General features: G+C 45.5%; 1 protein-coding gene across 1 annotated transcript; it reads left to right on the top strand.

Annotated features, from left to right (window-relative positions):
- Positions 1-1178: 1178 nt before the first annotated feature.
- On the top strand, positions 1179-25842 carry rbm33a (RNA binding motif protein 33a). The gene is given in 20 exon segments (XM_047024250.1): positions 1179-1360; positions 2332-2434; positions 2671-2719; positions 3116-3189; positions 3325-3625; positions 5720-5863; positions 6086-6254; positions 6375-6586; positions 7427-7820; positions 8907-8968; positions 13155-13208; positions 13210-13283; positions 13666-14032; positions 14719-15021; positions 15258-15557; positions 16145-16858; positions 19384-19569; positions 20445-20651; positions 21010-21098; positions 21532-25842. Coding segments are annotated over 20 exon segments (3870 nt in total). The 5' UTR covers positions 1179-1341; the 3' UTR covers positions 21581-25842.
- The last annotated feature ends 1869 nt before the right edge of the window (positions 25843-27711 follow it).

The following is a 27711-nucleotide window of genomic DNA, read 5'->3' as shown; positions in this document are numbered from 1 at the left end:
TGGACTCCAGACTTCAGAACCAAGAACATAAAAAACAACTGTAATGCCAAAACCTTTTTGAAAAAGAGAACATATTTGTCCCTGAAAGAATAATGTATATATATATACACACATATATATATATGTGACTTGAATAAATATTGGCTTAACTGCACTATTGACACTGAAACTAAAACAGCAACTTGTGTAGACTGCAATTGATCCCAATATATCATTAAAGCATATCAATGTCAGCAACAGCTAAATGTTGGCTACATCAGCTGTCTACTGACCCCAGTATCTTATGTCCAAACCTATGTATATGCCCAATCATATGTGCGTGGATGATACAATTGGACTATTACATAACTAAGAGTTTGGCAGACTTGTATGGATCATTCATTCTTTTCATGATGATGGTGATCATCTGTTATGCACAAAGGTTGGCAACATTTCTCCTAACTTCACTCCTTTTTGGCTGGTTGATGGTCTGATCCCACGTACAAGACCTGACAATGGTAATTAAGTAATCGAATTTACAATGTTTATCCATGTTTAATCACAGCATCAGGCATAAGACAGTGAGTGCAGATATATTCTGATAATGTCATAAACATTATCAGTAAAAATGTCATAATTGTTCTGAAGTTTAAATGCAGAAATATAAAATGTTGTTTCTCAAAAATGTTGTTATTGTCCATTTAGATCAGTTATATTGAGGGCCAAAAAGGTTATATTGATTTATCACCAAAATACAAATATTGTAACCAGTTCTGGGGATAGCAGTGCACATCATTGCAGTCTCTTGATACACACAACCAGGTCAAATGAAAAATCGAATAAAGAGAGAAGGAAAAATCCTGCAGATGAAGGGGTCAGAGTAGGTGACAAAATAAGCCATTCAAAGTAAATTATATTAACGTATAATGTAATGCTGGTATCAAAATAATGTCTTACTGTTGCAGTTATACTACATTGACTGACAAAACACAGCATTTTAGGCTAAACAAACAGCGAAAACATCCTTCTACACTCATCATCAATAGGCCTGTGTCACCTATCCAAATACTCCAACCAAAACTCCAGATCTAAAAGCTACTCAACCTAACCCAAGAGGGAGTGCTTTTTGACACCAAGAACTGACTTCTGATCGGTGCTAAGGACCACTCATTGTAGGTTACCCAGAATGCACCAGGGCTTTTACCATTCTGCCATGTTTATGCTCTGATTGTGGTGCAAAGCCCTGACGGTTCTACTACTAGCAAGCTGGTTGTTTGAAACCCAAATCGTAAAAATCTCAATGCATTTCTCAATCATATAGCCTACTATAACCCCTATACATCGTGGAAACGGTATTGCGTAATGGCGGCAAGTGCCCAAGGTAGGATTTTTCAATTTTTACGTCAGCTAAATGATTAGTAAACATGATAGCCTAGTTAGCTAGCGTAAGAAAGCCTGAACACAAGGCCTTGTAGCTTTAGCGTACCTGGCGAGAGCAGTGTGTGATAGCTAACAATGTATTTTCTTGCTAGTTAACATATACGTTCTGTTGTAAAATGTTGCCAAACATAGCAATATTTGTATTCATCAACGAACATTGTTATTTCTGCCTTTATAAACGACTACTTGTGTGACTTCTTTTTTGGCGCAGCACACGTTAAACAGCACGGCATATTATCGTCGTAGTTCAGCAATATTTACTCTTAAAAGCAAGCTAGCTAGTAGTGGCTACCGACGTCTGTCTGGCTAGCAAACTATAATCAATGTTCCTACTGTGCTGATTGCACTATTGCATTTACATAGGAGGATTGCGTGCGCCGTAAGTTACTGCATTTTGCACAAGGTAGTTTGATCAGTTTTTGTTCGGCAGCGCGAGCCAACGTAGTGTATACTTAACTAGCTTGCTTTCTCTGCTGGCGCATACTGAGTTGCTGCTTGCTAGCAAGCGAGGCCTTGTTCAGGTCTTGTCTACTATTGTCAGCCGCGCACTTATCAGTTAGGCTAGAAAGTTAATTTAGTAATTGGCTTAAGCGTCACCGATCAAAATGTGTCCCAACCCAATGTTTATTTGCGTATGTATAGGATTATTATAGCTAGTTTTGAAAGCACACGATTTCTGCGAGTTTGTGTAATTGGTGCTATTTTCGGCTCGTTACCTTGTTTACTATCCAGGTCAGCTTAAGTACTAAACATTGCCTTGGTACCTACCTAGCGAAAAAACAACTATAACCGAATATGGTTGACCCGTGTTTTTTTCATATTTCCAGTATGCCCCAAATTTAAAATACATTTATTTGATGAATTATATTAGTTATGTAAAGGCAATATAACTACTCAAATTCACTATAATAGGTCTTGTCTTTTTGATAGCAGATGATGGCTTTGATGAGTATGACAAACCAGGTGCTGAGAGGTCCCGCAGAAGAAGAGGAGAGGAGGATGACGATTTAGAGAGGTAAGTGTAGAGTTTGGGGTCCTAGCAAATGTGGGATGCAAATATCTTGCGGGCCATAGTCTTGAGGCAGGCCGGGAAGGGAAATTTGCTGGATATTAGACCCCCTAAATCTTTAAATGTTCAGGATTGTTAAAATTGGTTAACTGACGATGCAATATCCCTTGAGTCGCATGCAGTCTCTCTGGGTTTGTTTACTTCCTTGTAACCTATATTTTGCTTTCTCTCCCTTTTAAAAGTGATTTTGAGGGTGATTTGTTGGCAGAAGATTGGCTGACATCTAAAAAAGTAAGACAAAACCACATTTACAATGCAATATGACAAGGTTTAAGTGAGTTATTTGGTAATTGACGCATCCTATGTATCTGAGTAAACGGTGTAGAATGGAACAGCAGGCTGGTAGCAGGTGTCTCCTCCACAGGAGCATGTGTTGACGTGAACTCGGGAGGAAGTAGAGTGGTAAAAAAAAAAAAAAAAGTCCTTAACCTGGGCAGATTGTCTTCACCACATGGAAATTTTGTTTGGGTTGATCACACAGAAATACATTTGATCAAAAATTAATTCAAGGATGACTTGGCAAATGTGTCTATACATAAAACCTATGGCTCATAGAAACAATCATGATAAACAACTGACCAAGTGGGCTTGCGATAGATTGAATACAATCTGGTAATTTGATTTCAGAATCCTTCAGAGGCTTCAGATGAAGAGCTGAATGATGACCTTCTGCAGAGTGACGACGAAGATCAAAACATAAGGTTTGTTGACAGCATCTACATCGACTATGTGGCCGATTCTTTGTCCGCATGATCTCCTCCATTGTGACACTCACATGTGTTGCTAACACCCGGGTTCGCCATTCACTGTTCTGTTTTTTTGTAATGCTTTTTCAGCGGGCATGGCGGGAGCCTCAACGCCACTCTGGGTGGATGCCTTGACCAGCAGGTCAACACAGATGAGGCGGTCAACCTGGGGCAGGAAGGCTACGAGGAGGCGGAGCTGGGTGGCTATCTGCAGGAGGGGGACGATTACACCGGTGAGGAGGAGCAGGAGGAGTACATCGGCCTGCCCGACGACGCAGGACTGGCTGAAGACCAGATGGAGTATTCTGGAGAGCAGGAAGAGGTGGACCAGCTCTACCAGGACGAAGTGCTTGACATTCAAATCAATGAGCCCATAGATGATGAATTTCAAGTGAGTCCTCCTTTCTTCCCTCTGCCCAGCCCCACTCCTTCCCGTCTTACTCCATTGTACTTAAAAAAAAAAAAAAAGATAATGTCAATTTTCCCTGTCTGCGTTTTTTTCAGGGCCACATTTCAGATATATTCAGGGGGATTTTCCCCAGGGGATGTGGTTTGGTTGGGGGGGTGGGGGTGGGGGGGGATTAGATCCATTATCACCCTCCCGCAGTTTATTTATCTGCCCGCTGACAAAGTTTGCACTGACAGCTTGTTTGGCGCGGTGTAATGGCGCTCGGTCGCTTGCTGAAAGGCCTGTGCCATTGTGACCTTGGGTCCTGTATCTTTGTCAGAGTTAGAGGCTGCTTTGTGCATGGAGAGATGTGCTGCCAATTGGACTGAGGTTAATGTGCCGGGCCTTTTATCTGGGGCTTTGACTTGATCTGATAAAGTCTCACATAGGTGAAAAGATTATTGACCCTCCTAAGGACATCACATCCAGTTTCGTAATGATTGATGCGATTTTCGCCCCATTTTATTCTTTTCCATTTCCCCCTTTTTCACCGCGGAATGGGAGGATGAGAGATAAGGTCGGATCCGTGTGCGATGTCTGTTACCGTCCATCTGCTGACACGCAATGGCGTTTGACACCTGACAAAGATGTATCGAGCACATTTTTTTAAACTTCTTTTCAAACAGATAAGCCGTTGACCTTTTTACTGTGGATGTGCAGCAGTTGAAACGCATTGCGAGGGAATGCACATTTGTATCTCCTGTCCATAATAACAAAGTGTTTACAAGGTCACTTAACTGGCGAGGCTTAGCATTTCTGTTTGCTGTGGTATTCAGAGGTAATATGTGGAACAGTTTAAGGGATTATGGCATTCTGTTCCCTTGGGGCAATCTGCCCATCTATATCAGCAGTGTGGAGCGGCGTTTTTCCTCCAGTAAGTTGGGGGGGGGGGGGGGGGGGGCGATGGCAGGTTAATGGTGCAGAACACCAAACACTGTCCCCCTGACCTCCAGCCTGACCTTGTTTAGTCATTTGACTCCTGTTATGAAGCATCATGACATGCCTTCAAACGATTTCTACATGCATTACCAGATGGTTGTGTGTTTTTGGTAAACATCTAGACCCCTGTCACGCTCTACAATCTTCAGAGTTGGACCCGTGATGTGAGCAGTTGGGGAAGGCGGTTGGCAGAGAGCTTTTATCAACATAGTTGAATTCTGAACTGCGTTGGGATTCAAACGTTGGAGCGAAGTCATGGAAACTGTCGTGTCATACCTCGGTGTGTGTGTTTTAGTGTGATGTTCCTGGTGCCGACTCATGAATTTGCAGCCAGGCCCAACAAAGAAGTGATTTGTGTAGGAGTCAGTAGCTGATATTTTCACCATCACTGAAGCAGAGAGTATGTTTTTATCTCTCTCGCCCCCCCCCCCCCCCCCCCCCCCCCCCCCCACCCCTGCATTTCTGTGTATCATGTCAAACATTTACATCTCATTGAATTTCAAATGCCGTCAGGAATAGTAATGAAGGCTTGCTCCCACTGTTATGGTAATGCCAAGGGGCTCAGTGGACCCCCCCCCCCCCCCCAGCTCCCGTACACGCACAACCCCCCTTCATAACATTTCAATGTTTTTCTTTCTGTGCTCATTTTACATTTATTGATACCCTTGATTTATATGTAATCGTTTTTTTTTTTTTTTTTTTTTACATTTGTGTTTATATATTTTTTTTTGCTGAGACATGATCCCTTATTTAAATTATGCTAATTAAAATGTTTGCATAGTGCAAAACCTAAACTGTTAATGAGTAGGGATATGGCCATGGTAAAACAGGATGTACAGCCAAAACTTACAAGATACCCTGCTGTTCTATAGTGATTTACAATAATGAGATAAGACTCATCCTTTGAATCAAATGTCCAATAAGCTCTGTTTAGCTGTCTCATTGCTTAACCCCCAGCACGTACGCTAAGGCTTTAGCACTCCATTGTTTGCTCATGTTGGTGAACAATATTTTGAGAGATGCGCTCCAATATTTTGAGAGATGCGCTCAGAACTATACGACACAGCAATGACATCGGGGCCCTGTATGTGTGTTTAGGTTGATGATTACTCGACCAGCTTTGGCGATGAGCGACTGGAGGAGCAGGTAGAGGAGCAGCAGCAGGACCAGGAGGAGGAGGAGGCACCTGAGGGGGAGGAAGAGGAGGCGGCCGACGGCTCCCAGTTCCCCGACACAGACGAGGTGGGCCCCCAGGTCTCCATGCCCCCTCCCCATAGTCTAATCAAGTCCCCCTAGCTCCCCTAGTAACATTACTGCACACTCGTTTGTGTTTGAACACATTTTCTGCTAAATTGGACAGACCCTGGTGTGAGTTTGTGGAGGGGCTGCAAAAAAATGACAAATTAAGAAAATAAAAAGTCTGATTGGAAGTTCCTGAAAAAGGTGAATCTCCTTCCCTTTCAGGTTGAGAAGGAACAGGAAGCTGAGGAGGACATGAAGGAAGAGTCTGACGAAGAGGAGGAAGATGACGAAGAGTCCGGACGGCTGCGCTTCAAGACCGAGCGAAAGGACGTCAGCGTTGTGCGGCTGGCCGACGCAGCGAGCAAACGAAGAAACATACCTGAAACACTAGGTACATTGACTTACATTTTCCACTCTCAAACATGTTTTTAACAAAGCCCTGAAGTCCTTCCAGGGGTTCTTCTAGAGTGTGTTGGTGTTTTCTCTCTGATGGGTTCTCCTGCCCCACCAGAACTCTCCGAGGAGGCCAAAGCCGACCTGATGGAGTTCGAGGAGCAAGAACGCCAACGGAGGCAGGGTCGCTTCGGTGGTCGAGGAGGACGAGGAGGACGGGGAGGGAGAGGGATGTTTCCTGGGTTCGGGATGGGGGACTTCCGGGGTGGAGGAAGAGGAAGAATGAATGACCAGAGGATTCCAATGATGCCTCTACACATGGGCATGCAGGTACTGACTCGACCCTTTGCTCACTCTGACCCGCAGTAGCCTGTTGGTATGGTGGCACATGGACACATTTTTCCTTCAATCAATAGTTTGACATTGGAAAAGCTTAAGATGTGCAAGTTGTTCACCCTTGTGTTGGATAGTTTACCTGTGTGTGGCACATTGCTCTTTTCCTATTGGCTTTTGAGATTGCTTGTTAGTGAACTAAGTCATCCAAAACCTCACTTCTCTTATCAGTGTTGATATATGGATTATACTCAATCGTTTGGCAAGGGTCCATTTAGTGGGCATTACACAAAATTTAATTTGTTCTTTGCATAGGATTTAGTTGCTTGCCCCCGCTTTTTGTTAGATATCTTGCCAAGCTCATAATCCATTCGTTTAAGTTGCTCGTCCGTTCATGCAAAGCCTTTGATATCATTTCTGTCAAATGGAAAGTCAATTTAAAACATTTTAGAAAAAATAAGTGTAATTCTTCAAATGGTGCTGCTTTGCAAGATGATGAAGTATTGGACCCCCAATTAGTTACCCATAACAAGTGTAAGGTCTGTAGTGAATGAAGAAGGGTTCAATGGAATTTATGTCTTACTAAAGCAGTCCTGCTGCATATATTGATGCATACGTCTTAGTTGAGTTGTCTTTATTGATTGGAGATTAGAATTCTTTTTATGAAGTTATGTTGGGTGATTGGCTTGTCAAGAATAGGTTGTTCAGCTTATCAACTGAAAGTGTGGACCTCCAAGACACAACCCTTTCTGACTTGTGCTCTTTCTATCCTTACCCCTCCGTTTCTCCACGTTTCTCCCTGCCTCTATCCATCTGTCCATCTACACCTCCAATTAGCTGTCTCTCTCTAGAATGCCCCCTCCTCACCACCACCATCACCCTCATCATCACCAGCACCACCACAACACTCCAAACTCTCTCCTGGAACACGGAGGTCCTCTGGCCCAGCAGCCCCTGCAGCCCCTCATCCCCCCCCACATGGCCCACCGCTCGACCCCCACACAGGGCTCGCCGGCCCGGCCGCAGATGGTACCGCAGGCACGCGTGATGAGCTCCCCGCCGTCCAGCAACCCCCACCCACAGCACCAGAGCCAGCAGCACCAGAGCCAGCAGCACCAGAACCAGCAGCACCAGAACCAGCAGCACCAGAGCCAGCAGCAGGCTCCACAGCAGCCCAAGAACATCCACATCAACCCCCATTTCAGGGGCCCCTCCTCATCCCCTGCCCAAGGTAAGCCTGGAGCCCCAAGTAGGTCTCAGTCCCTCTCAGTGCTGTGGGTTGGAGGTTGTTTTGCTGGGTTGGTACATTAAGGTAGACATTATATAACGTGTGTGTTTTAAATGATTGTTTTCATTGGTTACTTGGACTGTGGCTTGTGCAAGTTGTTGGGTTAAGGGCCCTATGCTGCCATTTTGGTTGGCAGTTATCCTTGAACTGCGCTGAAAGGTGTCTGGATTAGAGTGTCATGTTGTTGTTTGCCTGAATGACAAGTGAATAGGTCTGCCCGCCAGTAATGGGTTTATCCTCTCCTCCTTTTGGCGGCATCGCCATTTCATTCCCCCAGATGGGTTTATCTTGGCCTGTCTGTCGAGGCTGCAATTGAAATTTGTTAGCAAGGTGTGTGTGTGTGTGAATGTGTGTGTGTGTGTGTGTCAGGGTAGGGAGGCGGCTGTTTCCTCCTCCTGTGAGGAAGAGTCCCACTGAAAGATCAGGGATTGCCTCCAGTCATGATTCATTGTATGTGTGTGGAGAGACAGACATCCAGCCGCTGTGTTTGGTTTGGGGGGAGGGCAGGATAACGGGATGCTTATTTCCTCTGCTTGGCACGTATCCCAAACCTGATTTTGCAAATAAACCGTCCCTGAAATGTCTCCCATTTATTCCCACAAATATTATTGATGCCCCAAAAAATCACATTTTATATATTATGAATAGACGATAATGCATGTAGAATTGTGTCAAGTCTTAACCATTATGGATGAGGAAAGAATTTTTGTGGCAAGTCTTAACCTTTGTGCCTACTATGTGTATTCCATCATTGGGCTAAATCACATGCTTTTACAATTTCCTATGGCTGCTGGCTGCTTCCCAACAGTGTGTAAATGTGAGCACTTCTTGGAGGGGGAAATATAAGACGCGTGCCTGTGTAACAGTGTTTAGCAGCGAGGTGTCTAATGGACTCCCCTCCTCCCTCTTTCTCCCCTCGCTCGTCCTGCTCCCTACCCCCCTGCCCCTCCCCCTCCCATCTCTACCCACCATGCTCCTCCACCCCTCCCCCCTCTCTCCACCCCTCTCTCGCTCTTTCTCTCATTGCAGTGCCCTTGATGCCGCCTGCTCAGAGCCAGCCCAGACCTGCCGTGGGTCCTCAGAGGTTCCCTGTGAGTAGCAGCTGTCCCTCTCTCTCCCTCTCCCCCTCTGTCTCCTCTCTCGCCTCCCATCACACGGTTAGCGTGCCTCTTTGTGAGAGCAATATCATTACGCCATTTAGGCCGGCCGCCCTAGCCAAATACTGTTAGAGCAAATCTGTAAACACACCGATATCGGGCTCCTGCTGCACAACTGGGCGGCGTTGATAGGGGCTCCAGGAGGCGGTGGGTCCTGGAGGTGGCACTGGCGCCGGGAGGGGCTTAGAGAGTCACTCTTCATGGATGCACGAGGGCTAAGGCTACCACAGCCTGGCACATAATGGAATCCTGAAGCCCCAAATCCAGGATGTGCTTCCAGTGGAAAAACAGCACTTTCCCCAAAAAAGTTTGTGTCCCCAAAGCGGACAAAATCTGAATAAAGACTGAAATACTGTATGAATTATTGAAGTACTGGGGCCTTTTTCAATGGAACTCAAGGCTAAATTTGAAAAAATCTGGAATCGGTAGATAATATAAGGTACTTTTAGTATGGGAGTAACAAAGTAGCTATTCCAAAGATTACAGAAAGGCCTGCAAAGTGATTACTGAGTTTAGAATGGGCATGGGGGAACAAAATGCACTGCCAGCCAGTCATCCAGTGAGCCAAATGTGCCTCAAGTTCTTTGGTCCTTCCAGCTAATGATGCTCTGGCATCAGGTGGCCGCATTTCTGACTGACACTCCTGCTAAGAGCTCTTTATATGGATTTATGCAAATTGACGATTGGGAAAATGGCTGCATCCAATTGCATTTTATGTGGTTTTAACAAACCCGTTGACAAATGAGACAGGGCCTTCTGTTGGCAAGTCAAATAAATATATAAATATACACACACACACACACACACACACACACACACACACACATATATATCCATCTATATATATACAGTGCCCTCCAAAAGTATTGGAACAGTGAGGCGAATTCCTTTATTTTTGCTGTAGACTGAAAACATTTGGGCTTGACATCAAATAATGAACGTGAGACCAGAGATCAACGTTTCAGCTTTTATTTCCAGGTATTTACATCAGGATCTGATGCACAACTAAGAAAATATCACATTTTGTTTGAATCCACCCATTTGTCATGTGAGCAAAAGTATTGGAACAGATATACTTAAAACATATTTAAGTGAATAAGACTTAATATTTAGTTGCAAATCCTTTGCTTTCAATAACTGCAGCAAGTCTGTGACCCATTGACGTCACCAAACTTTTGCATTCTTCCTTTTTGATGCTTTCCCAGGCTTTCACTGCAGCCTCTTTCAGTTGTTGTTTGTTTTGTGGGGTTCCTCCCTTCAGTCTCCTCTTAAGCAGGTAAAATGCATGCTCTATAGGGTTTAAGTCTGGAGATTGACTTGGCCAGTCTAATACCTTCCATTTCTTGCCCCTGATGAACTCCTTTGTTGTTTTGGCAGTGTGTTTTGGGTCGTTATCTTGCTGCATGATGAAGGCTCTGCCAATCAGTTTGGTTGCATCTTTCCTTAAATTGGCAGACAAAATGTTTCTGTAGACTTCCGAGTTCATTTTGCTGCTGCCATCATGTGTTACATCCTCAATGAAGATTAATGAGCCCGTCCTAGAAGAAGCCATGCAAGCCCAAGCCATGACATTACCTCCACCGTGTTTCACAGATGAGCTTGTGTGTTTGGGATCATGAGCAGTTCCTTTCTTTCTCCAAACTTTAGCCTTTCCATCACTTTGGTAAAAGTTAATCTTTGTCTCATCAGTCCATAAAACTTTGTCCCAGAATTTTTGAGGTTCATCTCTGTACTTTTTGGCAAATTCCAGCCTGGCCTTCCTATTCTTCTTGCTAATGAGTGGTTTGCATCTTCTGGTGTAGCCCTTGTACTTTTGTTCATGAAGTCTTCTGCGAACAGTAGATAGTGATACCTTCACTCCTGCCATCTGGAGGTTGTTGCTGATCTCACTAACAGTTGTTTTAGGGTCTTTCTTTACAGCTCTCACAATGTTTCTGTCATCAACTGCTGATGTTTTCCTTGGTCTACCTGTTCGACGTCTGTTACTTAGTACACCAATAGTTTTCTTCTTCTTCAGGACATTCCAAATGGTTGTACTGGCTATGGCCAATGTTTCTGCAATGGCTCTGATTGATTTTCCATCTTCTCTAAGACTCACAATTGCTTGTTTTTCACCCAAAGACAGCGCTCCGGTTTTCATGTTGTTTTCACCTCTGAATACAGTCTGCATAGACAAAACCTATCTTACCCAATCTGAACCTGAGTGTAGACATTCAGTGGTATTTATTGATTGAATAATGTATGTAATAGGACACACCTGGGCAACAAAACACACCTGTCAGTCATATGTTCCAATACTTTTGCTCACGTGACAAATGGGTGGGTTCGAACAAAAAGGTGATATTTTCTAATTTGTGCATCAGATCCTGATGTAAATACCTGGAAATAAAAGCTGAAACGTTGATCTCTGGTTTCACATTCATCGTTTGATGTCAAGCCCAAATGTTTTCAGTCTACAGCAAAAATAAAGGAATTGGCCTCACTGTTCCAATACTTTTGGAGGGCACTGTATATATATATATATGTGTGTGTATATATATATATATATATATATATAGAAAATAATCTCAGTCTGTGTCCTGTCAATGTCAATTTACTGATGCCTGTGTTGTCTCAAGTGATGATGTGCAGAGATTGATGGTATGGGGTCTGACTGGGAATGGAAGGACTGTTAGTCCTCATCAGGTGGAGGGGGGTTGGAGGGGGAGGGGGTGAACTGGCTGATGTCTCGCACCATCACATTCCCCTGGTGTCAGTCATGTTTAAGACGGTGGTTGCCAAGAACACCATTGAAAAAATGCGGGTGATAAAACAGCAAGTTCCTGTTTACCACCAGGCACCCAGTCATTCACAATCATCCATTATATCATTATCATCTAGTTCACTTGTTCAAGGTGAGAGGGATGAGTGGGGGACTCTGAGGCTACATTTCGCAAAGATAAATACTTTTGTTCAATGTGTCTAAAGATAAATCGTCCCAAATTAATATCACTGCCTAATCCTTGAAATTCCATTTCTCAATGAATCATTTGACATTGGGCCCCCTCCCCCGGTCCATTGTTTGACATTTGTCTTGGCTAGCTTGATCTTTATCGCTGGATCAGTTACATATTGAGCACCCCTCAGACAGTTTGTTTTATTATCATCAAGGATTACCAGTCTAGGGGAGGGGGGGGGGGGGGCAGTGGGGAGCCAGGCCTTATCAAATGTGTAAATATCCTAATAAAGTACCATGTAGAGAGATACAACCCCAGCCTCCATTGTGCAAACAGGCGCCTGACCTTTTAGAAGCAGAGCGATGGCGTCCGCAATAACAATGTGATCCTCTCCCATTCCTTCACCTCGGATTAAAGCCCCCATGATTAACTTTCCGTTAAGCAACTTTGCAGACCCCTCCCCCCCCCCCCCCCCCCCCCTGAACACTGTCAGTCTGCAGTAGAATAAAGGTGGATTAAAGCCTCGATAGCATCATAAGTCATTTACTGGGGGGCTCGGTGGAGGTAAAGCACCCCATTTTGTGGAAGTGCCACGTGTTGAATGGAAGGTTAATTTTTCAACAGAGACGGATGTTTAAGAGAATAAAGGAGATAGCTATGAGGGGGGATTCTTATTCCGAAGAGGGATTAAAGGATCGTTATCTAGTTTTCCTTGGAAGGTAGCTAGGCGGACGGGCTGGGGGGGGAGGGGTAGAACATACAAAAGCGGGGGGGGGGGGGGGGGGGGGGGGGGGGGTGGGGGGGGGGGGGGGGGGGGGGGGGTGGATGAAACAAAGAAGTTAGCGAGCACTGATCCTTGACTGAAGCGCGGGCGTCCTTGTACCTGACACATTAGCTGTCCGTATCAACAAAGTGGCACTCAGGATTAATGCAGCTTTTAGCCTTCCTTCATTCTCAGGGATTTCTGTCCTCTTCATATCGTCTTGCATATTGATGTACGCAAGTCCAAATCCTGCATAATACAGATGACCCCAGCCATTCAGTTACACCAGACAACTACACGCACACAATCAAATGAAATGGTGCGCTGCAAAAGCCCACTTTAAATTTGTTTCATTTGTTTGTGATTGCTGTATTCCCCACCATGGGCTCTAATTCCTGAGTGTGTGTGTGCCTCCTGCCAGGGACCTGGGGACTTCCAGCAGCACATGCCTGGCAGCTTTGGCCAGCCCCAGCGGCCCCCCCCATCACATGGAGCCCTGGAGGAACCAGCCCCCTCCGCCCCTCCAGGATAGAGAGCCTTTCTTCATCGGTTGGTAGGATATATCCCTGCTGCTCTCACACGCACACACACACACACACATCCTGTTTCCCCACGTTGCACATGAAGAGGTTAACATATTTATCCTACCAGGCCTCACCACCTGTGCTTCACCATTAGTGGCACTTCATGTTATATGTATGTGTACATGCATACATTTCAATGAGCCACTATACATATCAATGCATATTTGGTCCTTTTCCTCTGCCGTCAAATGGCAGATGTTTAGTAGGCTAGGGAGGTTACTCCATGATGATAGAGATGTATGGCTGTTTGTCTCCTGCCATACAACCCACACTTCTGAGGCGACAACTGATGCATCTAAAGCGCCTGTCCAGCAACCAAACACCCTGACGTCTTTCTTCCCTGTTGTCCTCCCGTCTAACAGAGCCGCGGTTTCCAGGGCAACACATGTTCGACCACCCCAACTCCTCCCCTCTGATGAACAGCAACAACAGCCACCACCAGCAGGTACCCAGCCAGGGTCACCCTCCGTTCGGCCAGCCGGCCTTCAACCAGGCGGGCCAGGGCCCGGGTCCTCTGGGCCTGTTCCAGAGGGAGCCCCCCAGACCCAACCTCCCTCCCCAGGGCCACCAGGGCATGGGCGGGCTGGGCCAGCACGGTGGACCCCCCAACAACCGCCAGTTCATGGGGGGCCCCGGCCTCCGCCAGTCGTTCCCCCCGCAGCAGAACCCCTTTAACGCTCAGCAGCTTCCGTTTGGGATGCAGGTACGGATGAGAGTAAGTGACCTATACAACCTGTACACAACCTCAATACAGTGAGTGTTTGGTGTTCCGCATGCCGTAGCCTCCCAGGTCTGTGTGACGTGGGGATCAAGTGAAACATTTTAATCCGTGTTTATCCCCGTGATATGAACTGGCGCAAAATATGTTTTTGTTTTATTTGCTCGCCATCCATCGCATTCCCGAAGGCGTCCTTGCAATCCTACTGGAGCGCGCGTGGGGTTTATTGTTCTATTCATGAATGTCTCCAGGTTGGAGTCGGACTCGATTATTAAAATGTCTGAGACCCCTAATAATGAACACATAAATAAATGAGGCTAGTTTAATATTGGCGGCCACTGAAGCGTTCAGATGAAAGACTAATATTTATTATTGGAGTGAGACCCTCAATCCCTTCCCAAAATGGGCTCCACGTGCAGACACAGGCAACAGCGCCCTCTAGTGTAGCGCTCTGGGCTGAATCCAGCAGGCTATATGAGGACACAGATTGGAGGTTAATCAGATGCAGAGCGCCAGAAAAACATGAAATGTGTGTATCAGCTCCGAACCAGTAGAGTGGGTCAACTAGGAAAGGGGAATAGAATCTGTGTATACGTCTTCATGCATACCCGCTCAGCTCTCCATTTCCTCCCCGTTTCTATTTTGGTTGTTTTTGTTGATTTTCTTTGCTTGTTCGTCCGCAGGGCTTGATGCACGGCCCCCCTCACTCGCAGCTCTCGCGCCACGACCCGCCGCTATCCCATCAGGCCATGCACCAGCAGCACCAGCAGCACCACAGGCAGGACCTGTCCCAGCCGCCGCCCCACCTGCTTCCTCTGCAGCAGCAGCAGCAGCAGCACCACCCCAGCGAGCAGCAGCAGCGGCCCATGATGCACCACTCCCAGGGCCCCTTCCAACAGCAGCTACTCGGGGGCAGCCCCCGCCAGATGCCCCCACAGTCCCAGAACCCTCAGCAGCAGCGCAGCGCCCCCATCAGGCCCCGCATGGTGAGGCACAAGCCACTCACGCTTTCCTCACTGACAGAATAGCGGTGGGGATTCTGTGGCAGTGTTTATTTTGTGTTTTGTAAAAAAATAACCTTTAACCACAAAACGAAAGCAGTTTTTATATTTTAGTACGTTTGTCTGCCTTTACTCATACGATTGACGACTTGAACGGCCTAATAATTAAATCCAACTGTTTGACTCAAATAACTTTTACGTCTTTCTCTCTCTTCCGGCAGAGTAATCCCAAACAGATGCAGCTTCTTCCCCAGCGAAACAGCAACCTCCGCGAGCTTCCCGTCGCCACCGGCAACCCCGGCATGAACAGTGCACGCCCCGCCTCCACACCCACCTCCAACGTCAGACCCGTTGCCAGGGCGGCGCCGGGGATGCGCCCGGGGCAGAACCTCCGGCCCGTGCCCGGCGGGGGCAGAGGCAGAGGCCAGCCCCCCACCAAGTCTCAGGCACCACCCGGGGCCCCCGAGAGAACGGTGGTGAGGAAGGAGATTCTGAGCGCCCCTCCCAGCGCCACGCCAGTCGTGAGTCCCTTCCCTATTTCATTTGGGGTATTCACTTTTTGCAGATGGGCAGAATGTGCAGGATAATGGAGTTTAGTACATTATAAAATATATCTTTTTTTATTGATTGACGTGTGGTAATGTCACAGCTAGTAGTTGGTAATTTGTAGCTAGTTTTAACATAGTATTGATGGTAGTGACATTTAGGTGACTGCCGACTTTCTCTATTGAAAGAAGGACACATTGTCCAGGTACTGTAAAGATTTAAGGTCATGCAGTCAGTGACTGTAAAATAGAGCAGCCTGACACACCAGACTGGACTAAGCCTGTAATTAGTGCAATGGAGGGTGACCGGCGTTCATTAATGACCCAATCAAAAGGTTATTAATGGGGAGTAGCCTTGCATGAAGTCCATCAAAAAGAGAGTGGAAAAAAGAGATCAATACTGTCACATATTTCTCCGGGGTGTATCGACCCCCCTGTACAACTGCAGCAGCGACGCTGCAGTTTGGTGCTTCCAAATGGCGCTCTGCTGCGCCTTTACCGACAGGCTGGAGGAGGAGAATGTTGACACGTGTGGCGTGTTTGTTTTTGATTTGGTCGTCAAGGACCCCGACGAGGACGAGGAGACGAGGCTGTACCGCCTGAAGATCGAGGAGCAGAAGAGGCTGAGGGAGGAGATCCTGAGGAAGAAGGAGATGAGGAGGCAGATGCAGGCCGGCGTCAGGAAGAAGGAGCTGCTCGATCGCATCACCAGCCAGGGAGCCAATCAGGGCCCAGGACAAGGTCCATTTTCCAATCAGAATGCAGCAGCACCGTATCCCCCCCAACAACAACAACAACAACAACAGCAGCAGCTGCCACAGCAACAGCAGAGGCAACAGGCCCCTTTCCCGCCTAAACCCCAGCAACCCCTGGTCTCCCCCCAGCAGGGTTCCCCCTTCCCCCCTAACGGCACCCCACAGACCGCGCAGTCCCGCCAAAACGTTAAGACCCGTTTGCAGATGGCCAAGGGCGGCCCGCCGCCGCAGCAGCAGCAGCAGCGTCCAGGGCCTGGCGGCAACCAGCAGGATCAGTGGCAGCAGCAGAGGAGGAATGCCCCCTTGCAGAACCCAGTCAGACCAGGCCCTCAGTTCCAGAGTCCCCAGGCCCCGCCGGGGAACATGCCCCTGCTGGAGGGCCCCGGGGCAGTCCAGGACCAGGCCCAGTTTCAGGGGAATAAATCCATCATGAAAAGGACTGTGATGCAGCGGTCCAACAGCGGCGGTAGAGAGACTCAACAGCCGCCACAGAAAGTCCGTGTGGTCAAGCTTCTAGGCGGGGTAAGATTTTCTTCAATGTCTGTTAATCTCACAATGGTTTTTTTGTGTGTTTTTTTATTTTTATTTGGTATGTCATTTTTATCACTTGCTCTGGAAAGGGTGAATGCTATTTGAAATATGCTATTTCATTTTGTTCTCATGTCCTGCCTTACACTTGATATTCCCATATGCAGCGTCCAGTTATCCCAAGTTCTACAACTCAGCCAAACAAGTTGAACTTAACCAAATAATTCACATATACTTTTGAAATGCCACTCATTCCCTTCGGAGGGGCCCTTCTCCCATCTCCAAACCCTTGGAACCTGTTACGACGTGACACCCAGACATGGCCGTGTCGTTTTGGCTTGAATTGATCTGTAAAAGGGTCCCGTTTCCTCGCATGTTTTGTCCCGGTGTTGAAACTGACTTGACTACCGGGAAAGGCGCCAGTCATTAAAGTGAGCTGTGACATTTATCATAGTTCACTGCTCTTAAAGGTTGACGTCCTTGTTTTATAAGACAAGGACAGGTATTCTCTTACGGAAGATAAAGACAAAGGGAAGTGTAAAACCGACTAGATGCCTGAACCCCGATCCCCTCCCCCTCTGCTCCTTTGTCCAAAGCTGATTATTTTGTTCTCATTTGATAAGTTGCTGCTTCTGCGATTAATTAATTAATCTCCATTTGAGGAATCACAAAAGGGGCCCCCGTGTTTGAAACACACAGATTTGCGGTCGGACGTGGAATGTGTGTGTGTGTGTGTGTGTGGGGGGGGTGTTAGGAGATGTGATAGTATTTGGATTAAGCTTTCTTCCCCGCTGCCCACCCCCGTCCCAGAGAGTAACCCTGCACAGCCAGGATGTGCTGGCTGTCTGCAGATCAAGATAACCCAGTGTCAGGAACATTAATAGAAACCTGTGCCGAGCTATCTGAAGTGCGGCATCTTTCTGAGGGAGCGACGGAGGAAGAGCGAGGAAGGAGAGGGGGGGGGGGGCCCGAAGGCCCGTGGCTGTGCTGAAAAGCGGTATCTTCTGATGCTTCCTCTTGCACATTGTTGGGCTGTCATCGACGGCAGCCCCTGACAATGTTATCTCTCTCTGTCTCTCTCTCCATCAGCCTCCCATCTCTCAGGTGCGAGTGCCAGCCTAAAGAATTGTCAATCCATCCAAACGGGCGGCGTAATTAATCTCTCTCTAACAGGAGGCGAGGCACCATAATACCTGTGTAATAAAAGAGTCGCCACTTTTGAGGATTTGGATTTGTATAGCTTAGTCACACAGATGTGAAGTGGGGGGGAGGGGGCAAATTACATTTTCATCCGGCATAACAACACGCAACACAAAAGCTGGCGGGGGTGGGGCGAGGAGGGGGCGAGGAGGGGGCAAGAAGGATGGGTAAGGAAGGCTGTGAGGAGGAGGAGGAGGAGGAGGGGGGGGGCGGAGTGGCTGAACATCAAGCCGATGTCACTCCAGTGTAATACAGCTTAGCAACTGATGGGCGCTATCAGGAGTGGTGATTTCTATAGGGACGATTAATCCATTTGTGGGCGGGGGTAGGTGTGGGGCGGACAGGTTCCACAGATAGCGGCGCTTCTTTATTTATCCCCCCCCCCCCCGCCCCCCACCCCCCGCCCCACCTCCCTCGACTCAGTATTGATCTGTCACATCTCCGTGCGAGAAGGAGAACGCGACCTTCAATTCCTTTTCCGGTGCTCCCCCGCCACAGCCTCGACTGTGACTTCGTTGGGTAATGAGACCACCTCACCTTGTGGAGGCCCGGCAGCCTCTACCAGACAGCCTCTACCAGACTGCCTCTACCAGACTGCCTCCTTTTAGCTGCTTGTTGTAGCTGAACCACGCTTGCACTACTCACACCTCGATACGGATCCGTAATGCTCTCCGACGGAAATGTCAAAATAAGCAAAAGCGATCAGTTTTACCATCCATATTTATCCATCCTAACTTCGGTTTCGGTGTATCAACCTCGTTAAAGTTCAGTCGATACGTTAAAGCCTCAGTTTGATATTTCCCGGCATGACCTCACTCTCAGTTAGTAAGTATAGTTAGCCTTCACTAGTCATCCTAGATCAAAAATGCTAGCAACGCCACCAGTGTAATTTTACAACAATAATTTTACAGCATGAGACATAAAACTTGAACAACAAATCGAATTGGTTACCTGCAGAATGGGTCATCAAATATATAATTAATTGGCATCGGCATGAATGTGGTCCGCTTAGACAAAATACACTACATCGAAAATTCCGTCAGACCAACGCAAATGTGCTTCAAGGTCAAACGAAAATAGCAAATCAATTCAAAATATCGCAAGAAGGCGATTTGTATGATGGCTTATATACAGTACAACAACCTGACATTTAATTGACTTTAATTAAAATGTAAGTATACCGCGGTTGAAACGGTATAGCCAAATCTCTCCCGGTAGACACATTTCTACCGTCGCACGGTATATACCGTCATACTACCCAGCCCCACTGTTGGTTGAGCAACCAGTCATTTACAAATGCTGATCCCCCCCTTATCCAGGGAGGAGACGGGCCCGACGCCTGCGACCCCCTGCAGCAGCAGCAGCAGCCCCCCAGGCCAGGCCCCCCTCTCCGCCAGGGACCCCTGAGGAAGATCACCCTGGCCAGCCCTCCCGGGGAGCAGCTCCAGAGCCTTGCCACAGCCCTGGAGGCCAGAGGGGGCATAGGCAGCCCGCAGCCAAACAGGGTAGGATAACTCTCTCCCGAGTGTTGTTTTACCATCAAGCATGCTGTAAATGGGATGCATGAGGAAGGTACTCGGAGAGTGAGTGCAGAACAGTGCCTTGAATCAGTCCTGCTCTTAGCTCCCGGGTGCCGTTGGGTCCGGCAGACCCAGCCGTGGAGCGGACGGCGTGATCAGACTGGACCGTTTGCCAGGTGCTGTGATATTGACTTGCGGAGAGCGGCATGACACGCGACCGGGGTGCCACATGTGGTCTCTCCTGGTCTCTCCTGGTCTCTCCTGGTCTCTCCTGCACGCCTGTCACAGCCAGGCACACGGTGTCCCATCGGACAGGGAGAGTCAGCCACCATGACTCTCTCTCCCTCTCCTTCTCTCTCTCTCCCCTTTCTAACGTGCTCATCCTTCCCACTGCTCCTTTTTCTGTCGCTCTCTCTGCCTCTCTTCTCAACGTATGTTCTGCTTCTTTGCCTCTCTCATATCCTCCCCCTCTTTCCTGAGGTCTCTCTCTGGGGGTACTTCTTCTTCTCCTCCTCCTCCTTTCAGGTTGAGGAATGCCACCATTCACTCCCAAGTTCCTGTAAAGATGCAACAGATGCCTGCACTGAGATCTCACTGTGTTTTGACGTTGATGCTCAATGTAGAAATAAGCTAACCAGAAAATGAACCTCCCCTTCCTTATTTTCTCCAAAACCTTGATTGTGAAGGGGTAAAGACAAACCCACAAGTTTGTGGAACGGTTGTCCCTTGGGATGTGTCACATGTTGACTTCAAGGCTGAATGTGTAATTAGAACATCGAGTTATCTCCCTCAAGCAGGGCTCTAAACAATTTGTGTCTTTTTCCCTCTATTCCCCTTTCCCTCTCCGCCTTTAAATGCAGGTGGTGGTTCCGGGTCGGGGCCGAGGCAGAGCCAGAGGCAGAGGGGCAGCGAGCCCCAGTCCGATTGGCCGGGGCCGAGTAATACCCACGAGGCCGAACCAGAAGTCCCCAGAGGGCCAGTCCAGCACTGTATCCATCGAGGGTCTCTCCTCCTCCACCACCGACACACAGCTCAGGAACCTGCTCAACTCTATCGGACCCATCCAGGTAAGACTGCTCACTGCTGCTCGGAGCTCTTCCAGTATAACCGGGTCCACCTTCACACAGCCCTGCTTGGTGAAAATGGAGGCACGGAGATTCTTGTTTGGACAGTGGTGTATACAGTTGATTTCTTGCATCTCTCGGCACGCTAGTTGATGTCTCACTTGTGGTCCTCTAGCGCCCTCTGTCTTTTCCTTTGAACGTTCACCCACGTTTCCTTATCGCCTACCCCCACCCTCACTCCCTCTTGTGGACAAAAATGGCCTTCAATAGCAGTAGCTGACTCCCCATGCCCCCCCCCCCCCCCCCATCAACGTCAAAATATCGACTGTCCCTTAAAAATAGCCCCTTTAAATCTCTGCAGATGTTCAAAATGCTGCCCCAGCAGAGGAAAGCCATCGCCAAATTTGTCAATCCCCAGCACGCTCACAGCTTCCAAGTCAGCTTCAACAGGTAAACTCAGTCTGCTTCCTTCTGCCCTTTATCCCAGTATTCTGTTTTATAGTCAGTCAGGCGGTGACCGCGCACTGTTGATCACAAATGTGTTTCCCAAGCACAATTATAATTTTTTTTACAATATCATCAACAAGAAAATCAGTTATGAACATATATTTATATTATGACTCATCTCTGATTTTATTTAACAAAAATAATCATATTCACTGATTCAATGCCAAGTCTGTCTATTGAAGGCAGCAACTCAATTATGAGTTGGCTTTAAACCTTCTGAGATTTGTCAGTGGATATATAGGCATCCATGTCACAGTGATTTGGAGGATGATCCGATTCATTCATGAGCATGAAAACAGTCGATACACACTTCCAGTCATTCCATTGTCTGTCATCGCTGCAGCTCACTTAAGACTCCTCCTTTTGGTCACCACAGGCACATGATAGATTTGTCCCACATTGACGTGTCGCTGATTGACGGCTAAGGCGCGAGGAATCCGGTGCAGGACGCGCCACACACGCACGGCCCCGCCCGGCAGGAACGCTCCCTACGTGTACGAGCAGGTCGCTAGCACACGGCCCTCTGGCACACTACGTCAGCTGGCCCTTCCTCAGACAAGCACCTCGTCCCCCTCGTACAAGCGCCACTCATCCATCGTCTGCCACAGTCTGCGGAACTAGGAAGAAAAACGCCAGCAGCATGTTTTCCGACCCGACAGGACTGTAACTGTTTATGAACACACTGGAAGAATATCTGCTAGATAAACACTCAGCTTTACTGATGCAGGTTGTGGAAGAAGGTTTGATGAAATCTCTTGCACCCTGCAGAGACAATAATTAGCTGTGCCTATCGACACTAGATAATGGTTGCTCCCTCTCTGTGCCACCCGTCAATAACGACTGACTTGAACAAAGTAGGTTCCCAGGAAAGAGAATAATTTGGGTGTAGCGGTTTTGTGTGGGTAGTTGAGATGAGGCTCCCGTGTTCATGTTGCGTACAGGCGTTGTTGCGAGAGGAGTGCTGTCTTCCTGCTTGCATGTTTTTCCCCCACTCCCTGCAAGTGTTACCTCCCTCCTGTAGGTGGCAGCATCTTATCGTGAATCTGGTCTTCCCGTTTGGCATCGACAGACTGCTTTCAAGGCAGAAAACATCTTCAAGATGTCCAGAGAGAGGGTGGGCGGGGGGGGTAATTGAACAGCCTAGTGGAGAACATTTGAGATGTTAATGGCGACTTAATGCACCCATAGTTATGGTTAATTACTTCTTGCTGACTGTATCTCTCCTGTATCTTTTTTTCAACTGGTATTCACAGAGTTAAGACAGCAATTCTGTCTCACTGCCCAGCAACCTTTACCCAAATTACCTAATAATAGACATTTTGGTTGATATATCTAGTTTGTTATTCACTCAAGTTCAGTGGTAGGACTACATTGACTACCCAGTGCCTATGTTTGTAGCATTCCTTAATAGCGGATTCTGGATCTTTGATAATTGAATTAGGACTTTTAGCTGTTTGAACTGAAGTAACATTTGTACAAAATCTAGATTTTTCTGTTTCTAGACATCATTTTATTTTTTCAGAATCATTGTCTACCTTTGATTAGTGGGCATTTGACTTCAAGCACACATGCTGGAGTAGGCTTTGTTCTGTAGACAGGTTTTAAAGGTTACATATTGAGAAGTGGTGGTTAGGTCTAGATAGCATTTATGGCAGAATAAGTTTAAAGAACAGGGATTTCCCAATATAAGTTGCAACTAGTTTGTAATTATTTCTGTTGAAATATGATTGTGGTGATTTGTTATGGAGTAATGGTTCTATGAATGGTTCTACTTTTATTTAGGGTTGGTGATTTGTGTTGGTCTATTCAGGAAACAGTTGAAACCTATTTGGAGTTAATTGTTTAAGCAGGATGGTGTTTTGAATAGCTCATATATAGACAAAACATGCCCATCTCAAATAGGAAACAGATTTTAATTTGTGACATAGTAGAAAGCAGCAAAGCAACTGGTATGGATAACAGAACATATTTCACTTCAACTTCAGGCATTTGTAATGACAGTCATGAGCTAACAGCACTTTCCAACCTCAGAAAATGTTAATTTAATCAGAATCTATTAGATTTTTTATTTGACCAGAACCAGAACTTATGCCAGTATCCAACCAGTCAGACAAGGCCATTTCCATATACAATGCAATTTAATATACTCAAGTTCAGCTTGGACCCCCACTTAATTTTCGATACAACGTTTTTTTGCTAACAAGATAAGCCACAGAGCTCTTAACATCAGAGTCTGATCGTTATAAAAGTCATACAATTTTGCAACTTTACATCCAGTGGCAACAATTTATCATGCATTTAATAGTGCGGGGGCAACCATTATCCATATATTAGTGATCATGTATATAAAACCATAACTTTCACTGTGTTTATCAGTGTTCTCATATGTATACAGTATGTGCTTTGATGTATGTATCGAGTTAACTTTTTATACATATGAATAGTGTCCAGACGTTAATCATTTTACAAACATTTAATTTGTATGTAGAACCAAAAAGCTAAGACTGGACCACATTTCTGTTAATAGGCGTTTGAAGACATTTTAAAGGTAAAAGGAAAAAAAAATAAACAACTGGCATATATACCATGAAACTACAGGTATGTGAAGCCGATTAACTTCTAGCCCACAATGTTTGTGTGTTTTAATGTCCTCGTTTCTGGTTGCTTTAAGGCATAGTACTTGTGCCTGGCTTGTTTTTGGTGTGATATTTTTTAATATGGTCCTCACTGTTTGCTTGGTAATGTGTCCTGCACTTATTCCCGGTGTTTTGTGTTTTTACAAAGACCTATTTTCCACATACCATGGGATACCGAGTCTGAATAAGATTAGAGCTCTTATCTGGTGATGTGCATTTCACTCTAAAACGTACACAATTTTGGGCGACTTATCCAAGTTGCGATATAGTCTTTAAGAATTCTCATTTTTAGCGCAATGAGGATTTTATCTTTTGTAGGGATTTGCAAGTGGATTTGATGACTTGTTTGGACAAAATTTATGTCCTCAATATTCCTAATTTCTTCACAGAAACGCATGCAAACACACACTCAGATTTGACTATTTTCTTTATATCTCACATTACATAAAAGTTATCTTGAATTTGTAAGTTAGAGCAATGCATTATATTAAATACACTTAATTGGTTTGGTTTGTCACTTGATCACATGGTTTAACTGAAACTTTTGACTTGGACGTTGTTTTATTGTTTTGTTTTTTGTTCCTTTTGTGTTGATATCTAAAATTTGTGAGGTCTTCATTTTTCAACCTGGTCAACCTGCACTTATTGTAACAATACCAAGCACTTAAATGTTTGCATTTTGAATAGGTTTAAATATTAATGGCAATCCAATGGATTTTTTAAGTATCGGCAATGCCACTTAAGTCATGTTATAAGACTAGTTGTCTTACAACGGCGAAAACAGGTTCATATTGGATCTATTTGTACTCTGTTTTAAGGGATTTATTATTGTGTACCAGTTTGAACTGGACATTCCATCTCCAGTAGTGCAAGTTCTGAATCTTAATAATTAAGTTGGATCAAGACTATGCTTCAAGTTACAAATTCATATGCTACTAGTTGTGGATATCCCCTTAATTGCCAACTTTGTTACTTGATAAGAGGTTTCTTTTAATAATTTTCTCTACAGTATTTTAAATGTTTTTCCACTAGGTACCTCGCAGGGGATACAACGTTGGAGGGTGTTTTGTACTTTTTTTACAGGGCCGTGGAAAAGTAACCATATGTCTTTTCTTCATAGGTTGGATTGTTTCACACTTAAAATGTATCAAAGCAGGATCAACATTTTATACATAAAAAATTATGGACATTTATTTTCTTATTCAAATATTAAATCAATCAAACATTTGGCATTTTGAAGAACACCGACCACAGTTGAACTAACTGATAATGCAACATTTCTTGTAATTTTACAGGTTTTCATATAGCAGATTCTGTAATTTATATTCCAAGCTTTGATCCTGCATTGATATCCACAGCTCCCATCTCTGATGTGTATAACTTCTTTCATTGCAGGTGAAACAATCCCATGAGAACACCACTGACTTGTTTTTCCTCCCTCAGTATGTGACCAACACAGACGCATGGCCAATAAGCTGGATTCTGGTTGGGTTCCCAACAACCACTATCCCCCCGCTTCCTTCTGTTTCCCATCTCTAACTTTTAACCAATGTCTTTTTTCTTGTTGCTGCTTCTGTTGAGCCAACTCCACCCCTCTGTACCAAGCTGGGGGGGAGGGGTATGCCAAGGGGAACTTGCCAGGATTGCCCATTGTGTGTTAGCTCTATGGATGGAAGTCATTCCATCATAGTGACAACACCAGGGGGGGGGGGGGGTCACCTGTCTGACACTCTGTAAGCCACAGGGTTCTTCTCAGCCCCAAGTCACGTCAACTCTGCTTGGCACTCACTGTTTGGTCGGATTTCGAGAAAGACAAGATTCCTAGAAAATATTTCTATGCTCCCGATAATGCTTATCAATTACTTGAGCCTGTTTTGTACCACGACCAGTGTAGCCACAAGGCTGTGTTTACTACTGTGATGTAAGCAAATGTTAATACAACAATGTTGGACTGTTTCAACACCAAATGTGCAATAACTTAAATGAACCACAATGTACTACACTGTTGAAATGTTTGATGGCATGGTCGATTTTTGAAACAATAAACTTAATATTTAGAAATGTTTTCCATCTTGCTTTTATTAATAGATTAGATTTGAGATCATCAGAAAAGACAAGCTTGTTTGTATAATGTTTTTAATTTAGTGGAATAAAAAGTCAATGCCTTTCAAAGAGTTTCATTCTATACAGATATGTTTTAAAGTAGAAAGGAGATCTACAATTTACCATCACACAGAGTTACAACCTGCTCATCCTTTATGGTGAATCGGAGATGCCTAGTGCTGGTCACCACCAAAAACCTCAGTCTCCTATGATTTGGCAAGAGTACAGAAGGTGGTGCCTCCATTCACCCAGCATGTATTTATCCAAGACTCCTGACTACTCAGTTAGCTTGGAAACAAGTTTTGGGTTTTCCCACAACGCCATACTTCTCACGTTTTGCAAAATGTCAACATGTGTAAAAGCTGTTCTTCCACCTCTCCCAGGGCAGACGTGAGGCCCTCGGAGGAGGGATTACAACAAGGCTTCTATTTACCTGCTCTGTGGAATGCTTTCGCCTCGCCGCTTTTGTGTATCTCCCCCCAGAGACCCAAGGTCACAGCTCTGGAGGAGATGCTTTGTCTCCCTGCCAGTTTCCACCCTCACAATATCAACAACAACACACAATGTGGAGGAGACTTGAGAGAAGGAAGTGGAATTCCTGATCATGTTGCAACAGTGTTCAGAAACTTGCCCGTCTCTTTAACTTTAGTGCAGGGGTTGTGCCCCCCCCCCCCCCCCCACAGTCTGTTTTCACTTTGATTTCAAAGTCTGTGCAGACACCAAGTGTCTCATAGAATTTGATGTATCTTTTAATACTGAAAGTGTAGACTCCAGTTCAATGCACAGTAATGCTATTCAAAACAGTTTGTGTTTTTATTAGTATCTGCTGAATCATCAAGGCCCATTCAGAGTCATTTTCTCACAATATTGTAAGTATCATGCAATTTAATGTGAGATACAATGTCATCCAAAAGTGTAACATTTAACGGATTTGTTTTAAATATTTAACAGCTAAATGCCCTTCCACATATTGCTGTTTTACCAAATTGAAAGCGCTAGTTTGATTTGATAATAGCCAGTAATAAACACTCTTGCCACAAGACGTCGCACTTGCAGAATTTATTAGAGACTGTCTCATTGACAGACTGTACAAAGCTTATGAGTACTGGATGTAATCAGGAGAATGGGTTTGATAGACCGTGGTTGTTAGTGATATTTTTTGTAAAGTCTATAGGCTCGTTTTGTTCTTGTAAGAATTATTGGCTTGCTTTGGTAGTCCTATGTGTCCATATATGTCTGGAATATAAGTCACTGCACTCCAGCCAAATACTTGCAATAATGTTATACAAACTGTCCATGCCTTTTCAATTCAAATGGCAGTGAAATGTGTCAATGAACTGTATCAGTAAATGTATGATTTAAGGACGTTTCCTGTAAATTGAATTGCCACTGTGCCCTGTCTGCAAGCAGATTTATGGCTAACAAGTACGGTTCTGTTTAATCTGTCTATAGATTTTTCAGAAGTTATTTGCGAAAGGCTAAGCTCGTTAAATTTAACATGGGGTCTCTACATTTTGCAAGTAGACACCAAGAAGATCAAAGCGAAGCAGAATCCTAATATTTCCTAAAGCCTGCTATGAAACTTTGTGGTCTGCCAAAATCATAGTTAGCAAAAATCCAATAATTAACTCAACTCATCTGTGTTATAGCTAGGTCAGTCTATATTGCGTGGAACAAATCCTTAATTGAGTATAATTCGAATCTAATGGATTTTTAGGCTACGATATGCAATTAACATTTTGCAATTAAACCAAAGAATCAGTTTTGATTCTGGTATAGCACAACGTGTGGGTTATTTGGAGACAAAGACATGTAAC

This window comes from Hypomesus transpacificus, chromosome 8, assembly GCF_021917145.1.
Source record: "Hypomesus transpacificus isolate Combined female chromosome 8, fHypTra1, whole genome shotgun sequence".
Classification (NCBI taxonomy): domain Eukaryota; kingdom Metazoa; phylum Chordata; class Actinopteri; order Osmeriformes; family Osmeridae; genus Hypomesus; species Hypomesus transpacificus.
The sequence above is the reverse complement of the archived record's forward strand: the minus strand, read 5'-3'. Positions and strand labels throughout refer to the sequence as shown.